At 42.8% G+C, this 13553-nt stretch overlaps 1 protein-coding gene across 2 annotated transcripts in view; it reads left to right on the top strand.

Annotated features, from left to right (window-relative positions):
- Window positions 1-13553, top strand: part of ANXA4 (annexin A4) — an 84305-nt gene that overhangs the window by 19594 nt on the left and 51158 nt on the right. For both annotated transcript variants that reach the window (XM_075858518.1, XM_075858519.1), the window contains exons 2-4: window positions 2802-2855; window positions 8008-8095; window positions 9452-9546. In XM_075858518.1, coding sequence (XP_075714633.1) covers window positions 2847-2855; window positions 8008-8095; window positions 9452-9546 — 192 coding nt within the window. In that variant the 5' untranslated portion in view covers window positions 2802-2846. The remainder of the gene's footprint in view (window positions 1-2801; window positions 2856-8007; window positions 8096-9451; window positions 9547-13553) is intronic.

Genomic DNA, 13553 nt, shown 5'->3' with positions numbered 1-13553 from the left:
GATGCACGATGCATCGAAACTTCAATACTGTGCATCCCAAACGGTTCGATACTGTTATTTAATGTATTTCGATACTTAGCTGTGCGGCCACACAGCTCAGTATAGTAACACATGAATGTTTGAGAGTGGGGCTGAGGCTGTGTAATAGTCATTGCCCCGCTCCTGAGTCCTGACAAGTGCGTGCCGTCAGGATGAGCGGTGGCACTGAAGAAAGAACATGGGCGCACTACAAAACACCCCCATGTTTCTGTCTTCAGTGACTGAACGGCCTCTCATTAGTGCAGTGCCTGCCACATCACCACAGGCTGACCACGCACGCACTTAATGTCAGGAGCGGGGCAATGGTTGTATTACACAGCCGCAGCCCCACTCTATAACTGCAAAGATCAGAGAAACCTCTCATCTCTGCCGTTATTCCCCTGAATGCTGCGATCAAAGCTGACTGCAGCATTCAGGAGAAAATGAGAAGGGGGGATGCCCCTTGGATCGCATGACTGGAATCCCTGTGACGCGATTGAGTGACATACCATATATGGGCAGACAGCCCAGGGTCCATTGAAGGACCCCATGGCGGTCCTACCATATTTCCTGTTAGGGCATACTTAGTACACAGGCAGTTGTTGGGACATACCTATCAGTACACAGGCTAATGTACTGGCATATAGATATATGCCAGTACATTACAGTTCAAAAATAAAGTAAAAACATTAATATTAAATGAGAAAAAATACACACACACATACACCTCTTTTACAATAAACATTAAAATAAGTCTCAATACATAAAATATTCACATATTGGGTATTGGTGCGGCCGTAATAACCTTCACAACAGTTTTTTTTTTTGCATCATTTATGAGGTGTACGCTGTAAAAAAAAAACTGCTTTCGATCACTTAGGCCGGATTCACACAAGCGTGTGTGTTTTGCGCGTGCACAAAACGCGGAGTTTTGCGCTCGCAAAAGGCAATTAACAGCTCCGTGTGTCATCACCATATGATGCGCGGCTGCGTGATTTTCGCGCAGCCGCCATCATTATGACACTGTTTGTAAACCGAAAAGCACGTGCTGTTGCACGAATCACGCACGTCACACGGAAGTGCTTCCGTGTGGTGCGCGTGATTTGCACGCACCCATTGACTTCAATGGGTGCGTGATGCGCGAAAAACGAACAAATCTAGGACATGTCGTGAGTTTTACGCAGCAGACTCATGCTGCGCAAAAATCAGTGACTGTCTGCACGGCCCCATAGACTAACATAGGTCCGTGCGGGGCGCGTGAAAATCACGCGCGTTGCAGGGATGTATTACACGTTCGTCTGAATAAGCCCTTATTGTGAGGCACGAGGTGTGTTGAATTTAACCTCCATGTGCCTCACATAATAGTAATTAACCCCATCATGTACCTTACACATTAACCCATTATGACTGAGTAACATAATGGGGTTAATTACTGTTAATGTGAGGCACGTTCAAAATTCATCACACCTCGTGCCTCACATCAGAAAACGGAAGACCTTTTTGTTAAAACATTTTTTATTACTGTTGGCAAAGTATCGTTTTGGTATCGCAATCGCAATACTACATGAAGTATCGGTGTCTTAAGTCCAAATTCTGGTATCGTGACATCCCTAGTCCCAACTGTACAACCCTCGTCCATATGCCTTATTAGGGCACATGGATGTTAGAGAGAGGTCCCCCTCTCTCTAAGAGCTTATTTACACGAACGTGATATACGTCTGTGCAATGCGCGTGATTTTCATGCGTGTCGTACGGACCTATGTTAGTCTATGGGGCAGTGCAGACAGTCCGTGATTTTTGCGCAACGTGAGTACGCTGCGTAAAACTCGCGACGTGTCCTATATTTCTGCGTTGTTCGCGCATCACGCACCCATTGAAGTCAATGGGTGCGTTAAAATCACGCATGCCACACTGAAGCACTTCCGTGGGACGAGCGTGATTCGCGCAACAGTTGTCAAGCTGTGAATGTAAACAGAAAAGCACCACGTGCTTTTCTATTTACAAACATCCAAACAGCGTGTCATAATGATGGCGTCTGCGCGAAAATCACACAGCCGCGCATCATACGTGGCTGACACACGGAGCTGTTAAGTGCCTTTTGCGCACGCAAAACGCCACATTTTTTGCGTGCGCAAAACGCACACGCTCGTGTAAATCCGGCCTGAGGCAGAGTGGAGAGCTTCTGCAAAGTATTACATGGTCGTCCATTCATTTATCCCGCAGCCTCCCCAAAAGCTGATCTCTGGATTTCAATAGCGGCTTACGTGTGTGTGCGTGTAAGTGTAAAAGAAAAAAGTAATATCCTGCTTAGAGAAGTGTGACTTAGAGGTGTTATTTGTTTGGAAACGGAGCGTTCATATTAATTTTAAGATACAGTATGAAATATAAATCTATATATTCATGCATGAGGTTGGTTTTCTCATTGCCTATATATAATGTACTAAAGGTTTGCATAACCTTTTTAAATACAGGCATGTACTAGTTTTAGGCAAGTTTGGCTTTAAAACTTTTATATCCTCACACTAATGTACCTTTGCAATTATGCCCATTATTCCAGTATAGTCATTATTTGCACTGGGATCTTGAAACCTAGTTCAGTAAGAATGTACTGGTGTAATATGTCTAGGTCTGCTGGGAAAATGGATAACCAGGGACTTTATATGACTACGTGATATAGCAGACAGGTACGCTTTGCTTGCTCTGTATACCTCTGGCTGATCAGATGTAGATATAAACCTCCTATTTCCCCATTGTAAATGATATCTTATCTGTTTGTATTGCAGCTGACATCTGTCTATTCACCTGTGGTGTGCCATTAAGAGGAAATCATGGCTGCAGTAAGTATTCCCCATGTATCCCCATATGTTGTTCGATCAATATCCTTATTACATCAGCTGTAAATCAATTTTACGGAGCGGCGCTTCCACCTGCTACAACTGCCACAGATTCATTATAGTTACTATATACCTTAAATGTTGTTAAAGAGGCTCTGTCACCAGATTTTGCAACCCCTATCTGCTATTGCAGCAGATCGGCGCTGCAATGTAGATTACAGTAACGTTTTTATTTTAAAAAAACGAGCATTTTTGGCCAAGTTATGATCATTTTTGTAGTTATGCAAATGAGGCTTGCAAAAGTCCAACTGGGCGTGTATTATGTGCGTACATCGGGGCGTTTTTAATACTTATACTAGCTGGGCGTTCTGATGAGAAGTATCATCCACTTCTCTTCACAACGCCCAGCTTCTGGCAGTGCAGATCTGTGACGTCACTCACAGGTCCTGCATCGTGTCGGCACCAGAGGCTTCAGTTGATTCTGCAGCAGCATCGGCGTTGGCAGGTAAGTCGATGTAGCTACTTACCTGCAAACGCTGATGCTGCTGCAGAATCAACTGTAGCCTCTGGTGCCGATATGTCCTCGCTCGTCTGACACGATGCAGGACCTGTGAGTGACGACACAGTGTGATCTCTCGAGAACACGCTGTGTCTGCACTGCCAGAAGCTGGGCGTTCTGAAGAGAAGTGGATGATACTTCTCATCAGAACGCCCAGCTAGTAAAAGTATTAAAAACGCCCCGATGTACGCACATAATACACGCCCACTTGGACTTTTACTTTTAAACACACCCACTTGGACTTTTGCAAGCCTCATTTGAATAACTACAAAAATGGTCACAACTTGGCCAAAAATGCTCGTTTTTAAAAAAAATAAAAACGTTACTGTAATCTACATTGCAGCGCCTATCTGCTGCAATAGCAGATAGGGGTTGCAAAATCTGGTGACAGAGCCTCTTTAACTACTAGCAGCTAAAAAAGAATACAAAAGACTAAGGGTATGTTCACACGAGGGCGTCCGTTACGGCTGAAATTACGGCAATGTTTCAGCCTGAAAACATCCCCGTAATTTCAGCCGTACCGGCATGTGCAGGCGCTTGAACGCCACGTCCATTACGGGCGTAATTAGCGCTGCTATTCATTGGAGTCAATGAATAACGGCTCCAATTACGGCCAAAGAAGTGACAGGTCACTTCTTTGACGCGGGCGTCTATTTACGCGCCGTCATTTGACAGCGGCGCGTAAATATACGCCTCGTGTGAACAGACAAACGTCTGCCCATTGCTTTCAATGGGCAGATGTTTGTCAGCGCTATTGAGGCGCTATTTTCAGACGTAATTCGGGGCAAAAACGCCCGAATTACGTCCGTAAATAGGCCGTGTGAACATACCCTGATTGTTACGAGTCCACTGTATTCATGAAGGGGGCACTCCACCTGCCTCACCCGCACCTCTCAGAAGACATTGATGGTTGCCGTGTATACAGACAGACACACAGCAGTCCATCAGTCACTGGTGGAGGTACGAGGACTGCTCACCTAATGAATATACCAGGCTTATCGCTTGTATCCAAGGTTTTGATGGTGTATTCTGGAAAACATTTCACAGCTGTAATTAAATAAGATGTTCAGTGCATAGAAACTCAGAAGTCAGCCTGAGGGTATATTCACACTGTACAGTTTTGTAAGCCACAACCAGCAGTGATATTTTTATTTTTTTTACACCGTTGAATCTTTCCTATATACTACCCCCCCCCCTCCCTTTACGATCCACTCCTGGTTGCGGCTTCAAAAATTGCATCACAAACTTCCAAACCAACTAATGCTAGGAGTCCCTGCCGGACAACTGTCCCGTACAGTAATCATGTTTTCAGTACGGGACAGTAGTTCCATGGGGAGGCAGGGACCCCTAGCATCGGACATAACTATAATGCTAGGAGCCCGGGATTTGCGGCCGAAATACGTTCCGTCCATTACGGAAGTAATGTGCTCGTGTGAATCCAGCCTAACAGGTACAGGAACAAGAAACACACTAGGAGTCCATCACATAGACAAACTAGGGAACACAACAACGCTCAGGCATAGAACTAGCGGGCTGGACCCCTCCTATAGTCCAGGGTACTCACGGGTCAAAGTTAATCAACCAGGTCCGGTGCGCGTGCTGCCCCTTTAAGAGCGCCCTACGGGATCCGGCTGAGGTGAGTGGACACGAGCGCTGGCGTCTCCTGAGGAGGAGGCTGGGGCCAGCGATTGCCGACTCGTGGCTGTCAGGGGGGGGAACGGAGCTGACCACCCGCAGCCACGGACATTACAACCATTCTTTCCCCACTATAAGGCAATGGAGCTGGAAAATTATCGACAGCTTATTTCATTTAATATTTGCGTATGGTTGTGTGAATGGGGTCGGATTCGTACTTATGATGTGTTTCTGAGAAACTTTTATGTCCCCCAAATAAATGTTTTCTTAAAATAAAGGCTATAATCTGTGCGCGTTTCTTCACTGTAGCAGTTTCCCCTATTATGTAATGCAGCCGAAAATCTGGGTAATGCAATGGAAGCAATAGCGATGAGAACGTTTCTTAAGGTCTGTCATGTACCACAAGCTGCACGCTGTGCCCGAGGGATAGCCTAACTGAGCGCTATAGGGATTTCTTATTATTCAAAGCAGAACCAAACTTTCAATCCCAAAGGTAAACAAATGGAGATGATGTAAGACGTTAGTGTGGGTAGGCAAATGCTGTCTCTCCGGGATTAGTCCAGCTGTAATGATTTGTAGTTCTATGCAACATGCCTAAACATTTTACAGAAACTAGACTAAAATTATGACCCTGGTACAATGATTTAGTTGAATGGATCAGTAATATGGCATCCATAGAAGCTCGTGGGGCCCTACTAACCCGATGCCACATGGCTTGTCTATGGTTCCGTAGTACATGTGTTGCCATACAAGCTTCATGCATATGGCTCTGCTTTGTGCATGAGGCCTTAAAGGCTACATACACCTATTGGATGAAATTTGTATTTATTTTTTATTAAATCAATGTGTTACCGCTCTTTTTAGCCGAGCCGTCAGTTCAGCTGAACTGACTGATTCAGCTGAGCGAGAACGATACAGCTTCTATGTATACAGAATATATAGACGCTGTATCATAAAAAAAAAATAGTTCTGGTAAGTCATTTAGAAGAGTCATTAAACACATTTGATTTAATAGAAAACAATTCTATCCAAAGGTGTAAATAAAGTTTAAATGAATTGTCTCGTCAGGACAACCCTTTTTTATATTGAAGTAGCTTCAGCTTCAGAAATCCCCAGTGACAACAGCCAAAATGTAGTGTTACATGCTGGCCATTCATTACATTCAATACGTTAAGGGCCCATTCGCACGAGCAAGAATAAGGTCCGTGTGCTGCGCATGGAAATCACGCGCAGCACACGGACCCATTGATTTCAATGAGGCCGTTCACGCAGCGAGAGACCGCTGCATGAAACTTTCTTCATGTCCTATATTGGTGCGTTTTCACACGCCTACGCGCCAATTGAAGTCAATGGGTGTGTGAAAACCATGCACCGCACACGGATGCACATCCGTGTGTGGTGTGTGATTTGCACATCAATTCGATTTGAGAAAAAAAAAAAGTGCTTTGTGAGTGCGTGAAAAAACGCATTCCACTCGCAAAGCACACTGATGCATAACGCAACACCCACGGACCAGATTCACGCGCGTGAATCTGATACACTCGTGTGAATGTAGCCTTAAGTGAACTTCTAGCAATTGCTCTAGAAACCATAATGTGTCGCCAGCGTGTGAAGTCCAGCAGTTCTTCTAGACCTGTCAATGCCTATGCATTAAAGACCAGGAGGTGATAGTCATACATGATTTTTTTATTTAATTGCTGCCTGGTCACCTATTACAGATTACACATGTAAAAGATAATTGTTCTTTAATAAATAATAATGTGATTATGGACTTTTTCTTGTTACGGGTTTTTCTTTTAAATTCAATGCACCAAGACCTAAACATTACATAATTCTCATGTATCCGAACAGATATACCTGCGATCAGTGGTCCCCAATTACCGGGCTGCGGTCCACTACCGAGCCGTGGATCATTTGGTACTGGGCTGTGAGCGGATACGCTGCGTAAAGTTACACCGCATATCTGCCCCAGAGACCGTAGGGCATTCGCGGTGAAAAATCGCACCAAACTCTGGTGGTTTTTCTCCTGGAATGCCCACTGCGGAAAACTGCAGCATTCAGTCGGCCTAGTGCAGGCCGGCCTCCTGTTATGACTTTTCATCCCAGGAGACCGCAGAAGCCTATGATCGGCGGTCACATGGGATGAAACGTCATCCCAGAAGGCTGGCCCTCTGACGTCATCCAGGCCGGCCGCCTGGGATGACGTTTCATTCCATGTGACCACCACCACTACAGCCTGGGACTGGCTGGAGTGGTCACATGGGGTGACACCTCATCTCAGGTGGCCGGCCTGGGTGAAGATACAGACTTCTAGGTAAGTATAAGATTTTCTTTTTTGTCTGTGTTGTGTTTTTTTTTGCGGCGGAAGCGCTGCGATCCTGCTGCAATAAACGCAACAACTACTATTTTGTTGCGGGTTTTATGTCCCATTGAATTCAATGGGGAAAACTCACAACAAATAAGCAGCGTTTACTCAAATACAATTGACACGCTGCAAAATAAAGTTCTGCACCCCATGTCAATTTCGTAACGGTTTTTCCACAGTGTGTGACTGAGATTTGTTCTATCGCAACCACATTGCTGCTACCGTATTATGCTGCGGATTTTCCAGAAATCCGCAGTATTTACATAATGTGTAAACTGAACCTGAGAACATTTTCTATTTTATTTTCATCTAATTGCGGTCTGCAGGTTGTTCTGTAATGTGCGTGATCCCCCTACCCCCCCCCCCCCTCCCATCTGTGGAAAAATTCTTCTCCATGAAAATTCTCCTTGGTGCAAAAAAGGTTGGGGACCTCTGCCTTAGATAACCTGAAAAGGACACTGTTTTCTTCAGTTTACTAACATGATTTAATCCCACATGGGCAAAGGGCTATGGCACACAAATGTTTGGCATCACTTCTGCCAACTCACGTCACATTAGTTGTTGCAGTTCAATGTCTCACTTGTACATATTTACAGGTTGGAACTAAGGGAACCATCAAACCTTACTCAAACTTCAATGCAGGGGAAGATGCCCAGAAACTGCGGAAAGCCATGAAAGGCGCAGGTGAGTGCTATGGAGTCTTAAAAATTAAGCATAAGGAGAATTGTAAAAAGAATAGCAACTTTCCACTGTTTTGTTTCGGGTTTTTTCTACAGTAATTCAACCTGAAACGCCTATTAAATTCATCCATGTATTTATAGATAGGTTCAGTTTTACAAACCATGGATCCCTGTGTTAGGCTGGGTTCACACAACCTATTTTCAGACGTAAACGAGGCATATTATGCCTCGTTTTACGTCTGAAAATAGGGCTACAATACGTCGGCAAACATATGCCCATTCATCTGAATGGGTTTGCCGACGTACTGTGCAGACGACCTGTAATTTACGCGTCGTCGTTTGACAGCTGTCAAACGACGACTCGTAAATTGACTGCCTCGGCAAAGAAGTGCAGGGCACTTCTTTGCAACGTAATTTTGAGCCGTTCTTCAATGAAGTCAATGAAGAGCAGCTCAAGACTTCGAAGCGTCACAGACGCCTCGCATAATGCGAGGAGGATCTTTTACGTCTGAAACGAGGCAGCTGTTTTCTCCTGAAAACAGTGTCTTTTCAGACGTAAAAGCCTCTCATCGTGTGCACATACCCTAAAACTCGATCCTTTTTACACAGCCTTGTATGTAATATATAACCGTGGCAGCCACAGAACCTTATGAAAGAGGAGGAAAGAGGGTACCCCAATGTGAACAGCTGGGACTTAAAGTGCCCATACATGTAAGATGATAGTTGGCTGAACCCGCTTCTCCCCATTGAAAGACAGAGTATCCGGTGTGTAGTAACTAAGCATACTACAATATAATGTATGGTCAATGGGCTCTAATATGGGGTTCTAACCGTAGCTGGCATTACATTAAGATTGCAAGTGCTAACTGGTAGAATCAACTTCTCTTTTGTCTCATTGCTATTTTTTTTTTTTTATTCTGTCATTTTGTATATTTACGTCTTCATGCTGCAAAATTCTCTGACTTGTAATTCTATTCATGGTGCGTAGGTCCGGACCAGAAGCAGATTTTGAACAATAGATCAGTGAATATAGCAAGCACTAAGAATGTGGGCATTAACACAGGCTAGTGAGTCTATAAAATATCACTGACCCCGCACAAATCTATGTCTTGTCTCTTGGTGCCTATGTTAATGCCCCAACTGTAGATTTAAATCCACCGTAAAGGAGCAGCACAGTGGTAGAGTATATTCTTATTTACTGATATTATCATTGATCTAAATGATGCGTTAATGTTACGTTTTCAAAACGGATCTTTATATATTCTTGAGTGTTTTGTTTGTGGGTTAGTAATGTGGCAGAGCCCTGAACTCCTGCCCTGATTCCCATATCTCATGCTGATCTTCCTCCCATTGTTTTCAGGCACTGATGAAGATGCCATCATTGATGTGATCGCAAACAGAACGCTTGCCCAACGCCAGGAAATCAAAACTGCTTATAAGACCACTGTAGGAAAGGTAAGACCTCAATAGCCTACATGGGACAGAGTGGAAATTTATATTTATCTGTGTTGTGTGTTCTATATTATGGGGAAAAAATGTTGTCTAGTTTGGCACCTCTAACAATAAGATAACCTGTTAGATTGGTAGTTACCGTTGTATATTGAGAAGTGTAAGCATGCCATGTATGACCGCACTAACCATTGGTGAGAAATCTGCCCATCCTTAAAGCGCTCATGCACTTTTGGCACATAGAATCACCCATCCCTTTTTTTATTTAAAAAAAGGGGACGTTTTTATAAAACACACTACCGATTTGTGTACAGAGATCTACCAAGCATAACAAGTTCCTAATTCATGGGAAAGCTATTGTCACACTGCAGTTCTCACCGTCCCCCACCTAGTGTTGGTTTATGCTAAATAGTACAGGTCAGCCTAGGTGAACATCGACACACGCATTACTCTCCAGTCTGCTGCTTTATACTTTTCAGTACTCAAAAATAGACCAATATTATTGGAAATGAAAAAAATATTTTTAGCCACCAGTTACCCTTCCCAGATTGATGGGCAGCAACGAATGCTTCTCTAAGATCATTGCTGATGTCTTTCCTCCTTGGTATTGTGTTAACACGCGCCTGAATGCTCCATACCAGCAAACTGCCAAAACTTCTACTTTTATAGTGGTAGTCGTACTGGCTGAGGATCAATTATTCAATGGCATTTGATGAGCAGCACCTGACCGCTACCTGCCCTCATAATTCCTATGGAAGCAGTAAGGGTGTACTTAGTTTTTCACACATGGCTTTTACGTTTTGGCACTAGTTTTTGTTAAACAATAACACTGTGTAATTTGTCATGTGCAGTTCATCCTAGGTTGTAGTTACCTAATTTTAAGACCTTCTAAGGACCGGAGATATATATATATATATATATATATATATATATATATATTGTCCTGATACGTAAAACCATAGAATTCAAAGAGGGAGGATGTACTTTGTTTTTTCATAACTGTGTATGTAATATATTATTGTAGGCCTAGTGATGGTCAGTGTCTTTTCTGATCATACCATCTTTCCAGGACCGAATTTCTTCGTACACTCCCCTACTTGAATGCCATGCTTTGCCTGCACGCTTCACAGCTGGCAGCTCTAGTGGATTGAATCTAAAATTAGTGAAGGGCGAGTGTGACATTCAGTTGCTGAGGAACTAGACCGGGGTTGTTAGGTATGAGTCAGTAATGCCAGCACATTGAGCTCGAGGACATATGGATAGCACTTATTGAGTTTGCGTAACTACACTAAAATCTTACTGAAAAGGTCTGGCCTTTTCTAGCATAAGGTAACCTATATGTAAAGATTCGTTATGCATCTGAGCCTCCCTGCTGCTGTGCAACATGAGCATTGCTATACAGCACTGGCAAATGTAGCAAGGGTTAAAAATGTGAAGTGGAAATGTTAAGTTAAAAAAATCAATGGACTTGTAACTGCGTTTGAAAGCTTTTTTTTTTGTTGTAAAAGTTCAGAAGTCAGGAAATCGTGGTTCGCAGTTGATGTGGCAGAAATGGACTGTTATGCTTTGCTTTTCCTGCGTAAATAGAACGGCTGAGGAGCTATGTTCACAGGGCAGAGCGTTTCAAAATAGTCTAAAAGGGGCATCTACATAACCATGACCTGCGATTACTAATGCTGTCTAATAACTTAGACCAGGCAGGCAAAAAATTTGCCAAATTTATCACAGTGGTGTGTGCTGTATGATCGCTTTGGCGTATTGCACATGACCTGTTAGACCTTTTTTTCTCTTCCTTAACCCCTTTACGACGGATGGATATATCCGTCCTGTGCAGGAGTTAGTTTCTGCAAAAGGACTGATATATCCGTCCTCTGATCGCACGGGTACTGCCAGTGTACCCACGCGATCAGCGGCAGGAGCACGGTTGTTATACACAGCCTGGCTCCTGCCGGAATCTAAACGCGCCCCGATTCTGGCAGTTTAACCCATTAAATGCCGCTGTCAATAGCGACATCTGTGTTTGATAGCGGGAGGGAGTTCCCTCTTTCACCCCATCGGCGCCGTCAGGTTTCCATGGCAGCCGGGGGTCTAACAAAGGCCCTCAGATCTGCCTTCAGCCAGAGGCGTGGCCTAATAGATTGGCTGTCAGTTTTACACTGACAGGCAATAATGCTTTGGTATGCTAAGTATACCAAAGCATTATATATGCGATCAGCAAATCACATAGTGAAGTCCCCTGGTGGGACTAAAGAAAAAAATAAAAAAATTTGTCAAAATAAAACTAAAAAGTGGTTTTATTTAGGAAGTGTCAAAACAAATAACACATACACATATATGGTATCCCCACGATTGTAACGAGTGAAAAATAAAATGAACACCTTAATTAAACCGCTGGATGAATGGCGTAAAAAAAAAAACTCTAAATATGTACCCCAAAATAGTACTAATAAACTACACCTTGGTCCACAAAAATCAAGGCCACATTGACGGAAAAATAAAGTTACGGTTCTTGGAATGCGGCAATGCAAAAACAAGTAATTTTTTTTCTAAGAGGGTTTTTATTTTGCAAATGTAGGAAAACATATAAAACCTTTACATATTTGGTATCCCCTTAATCGTGCCGACCCATAGAATGTGAACATGTTATTTACGCTGCATAGTAAACGGCGTAAATTTATAACGTGAACATCAATGCTGGAATAGCTGCTTATTTTCAATTCCCTCCTAAAACAAAGTTAAAAGTTAATCTATATATTATAAGCATCTAAAAATGGTGCAATTACAAAATACAACTCGTCCCGAAAAAAACAAGCACTTATACGGCTATGTCGACGGAATAAAAAAAAAAGTTACGACTCTTGGAATGCGACCGTGAAAAAACAAAAAATAATCCTAGGTCATGAACGTGCAAAATGGCCTGGTCTTTAAGGGGTTAAACCACATTTGATTAACTCTGTAGCAGTGTTTTGGTTCATATTTTAAGCCACACCCATTTCTGCTAAGCCACACCTCCTTTGTAGAACACTTTTAAAAGGTGTTTAGTGAGGACCAAACCGTGACAATTTGTGCCAAAATGTGGCACGTTTTATTATACTTTGTAGCCCTAGACACAGTAGTAAATCTGCTCCAATGTCTTTCAATGAACTTCAGGTTGATCTCCCCACTTTATACACTCAGCAGGGTACAATAATTTGCCCCAAGGTTTTAAATATGGGCTAGGATAATGAATATTTGCCAGTTTCTTGGGGATTGTCAGTAGTCGGTAATCTAAAAAGGAAAACTCTTCCGGAACAGCCTAATATAATTTTTTAAAATGATGGCTAATACTGTTCATGGGGGTCACTCTAATTGGCGATGTTATATGGGCATGGTGGTTACTTCAGAGTGTAACTTATGAATAAAAAAAATGTCAATGGTGCACTTACACACACAAAATCTAGTGAATGTCCACCTTTAAACAACGCACAAGGAAGTAAAACATATATTTTTAAAGCAAGCTTTGGGAAAGGCTTTCCGATCCCACTAAATATGGCTCCTGCACTAAGCTGTAATACAGCCATGTGATTTACAGTCTCGGGTTCAAAATTCAGTGCTAATTGAGTTCCTAATAAATTCACCACTAGTGGGAGCTAAGGTGCATCCTGTAAATGGTTTTATTGACATTGGGAGAGGTAATGTTGAAGGGTTTGTTAACATTTTCTCACCATCTTACCATTTGTTCACCACATAAAAAATTGAGTAACTTTGTAAATACATTGCTGTCTGTTTCCAAGGATAACCAGCACAATTGTTGCAGCAAAATTTAACGTAGGATATAACTGAAGATCACAAGTTGACTTTGCAAAGAGGACCTGTGGCAGAATACTTATTTTTTTATTATTATTTTACAGGTGGAATTACTTTTAGTCCCAAAGTACCTTATAGGGTTCAGTCACACGTGGCAGATTTTGCTGCAGAAATTGTGTGCTAGAATATCCGTTCTATTAATCTAAACAAAACTTGCAGAAGCTATG

This window comes from Rhinoderma darwinii, chromosome 3 (assembly GCF_050947455.1).
Source record: "Rhinoderma darwinii isolate aRhiDar2 chromosome 3, aRhiDar2.hap1, whole genome shotgun sequence".
Classification (NCBI taxonomy): Eukaryota; Metazoa; Chordata; class Amphibia; order Anura; family Rhinodermatidae; genus Rhinoderma; species Rhinoderma darwinii.
The sequence above is the reverse complement of the archived record's forward strand: the minus strand, read 5'-3'. Positions and strand labels throughout refer to the sequence as shown.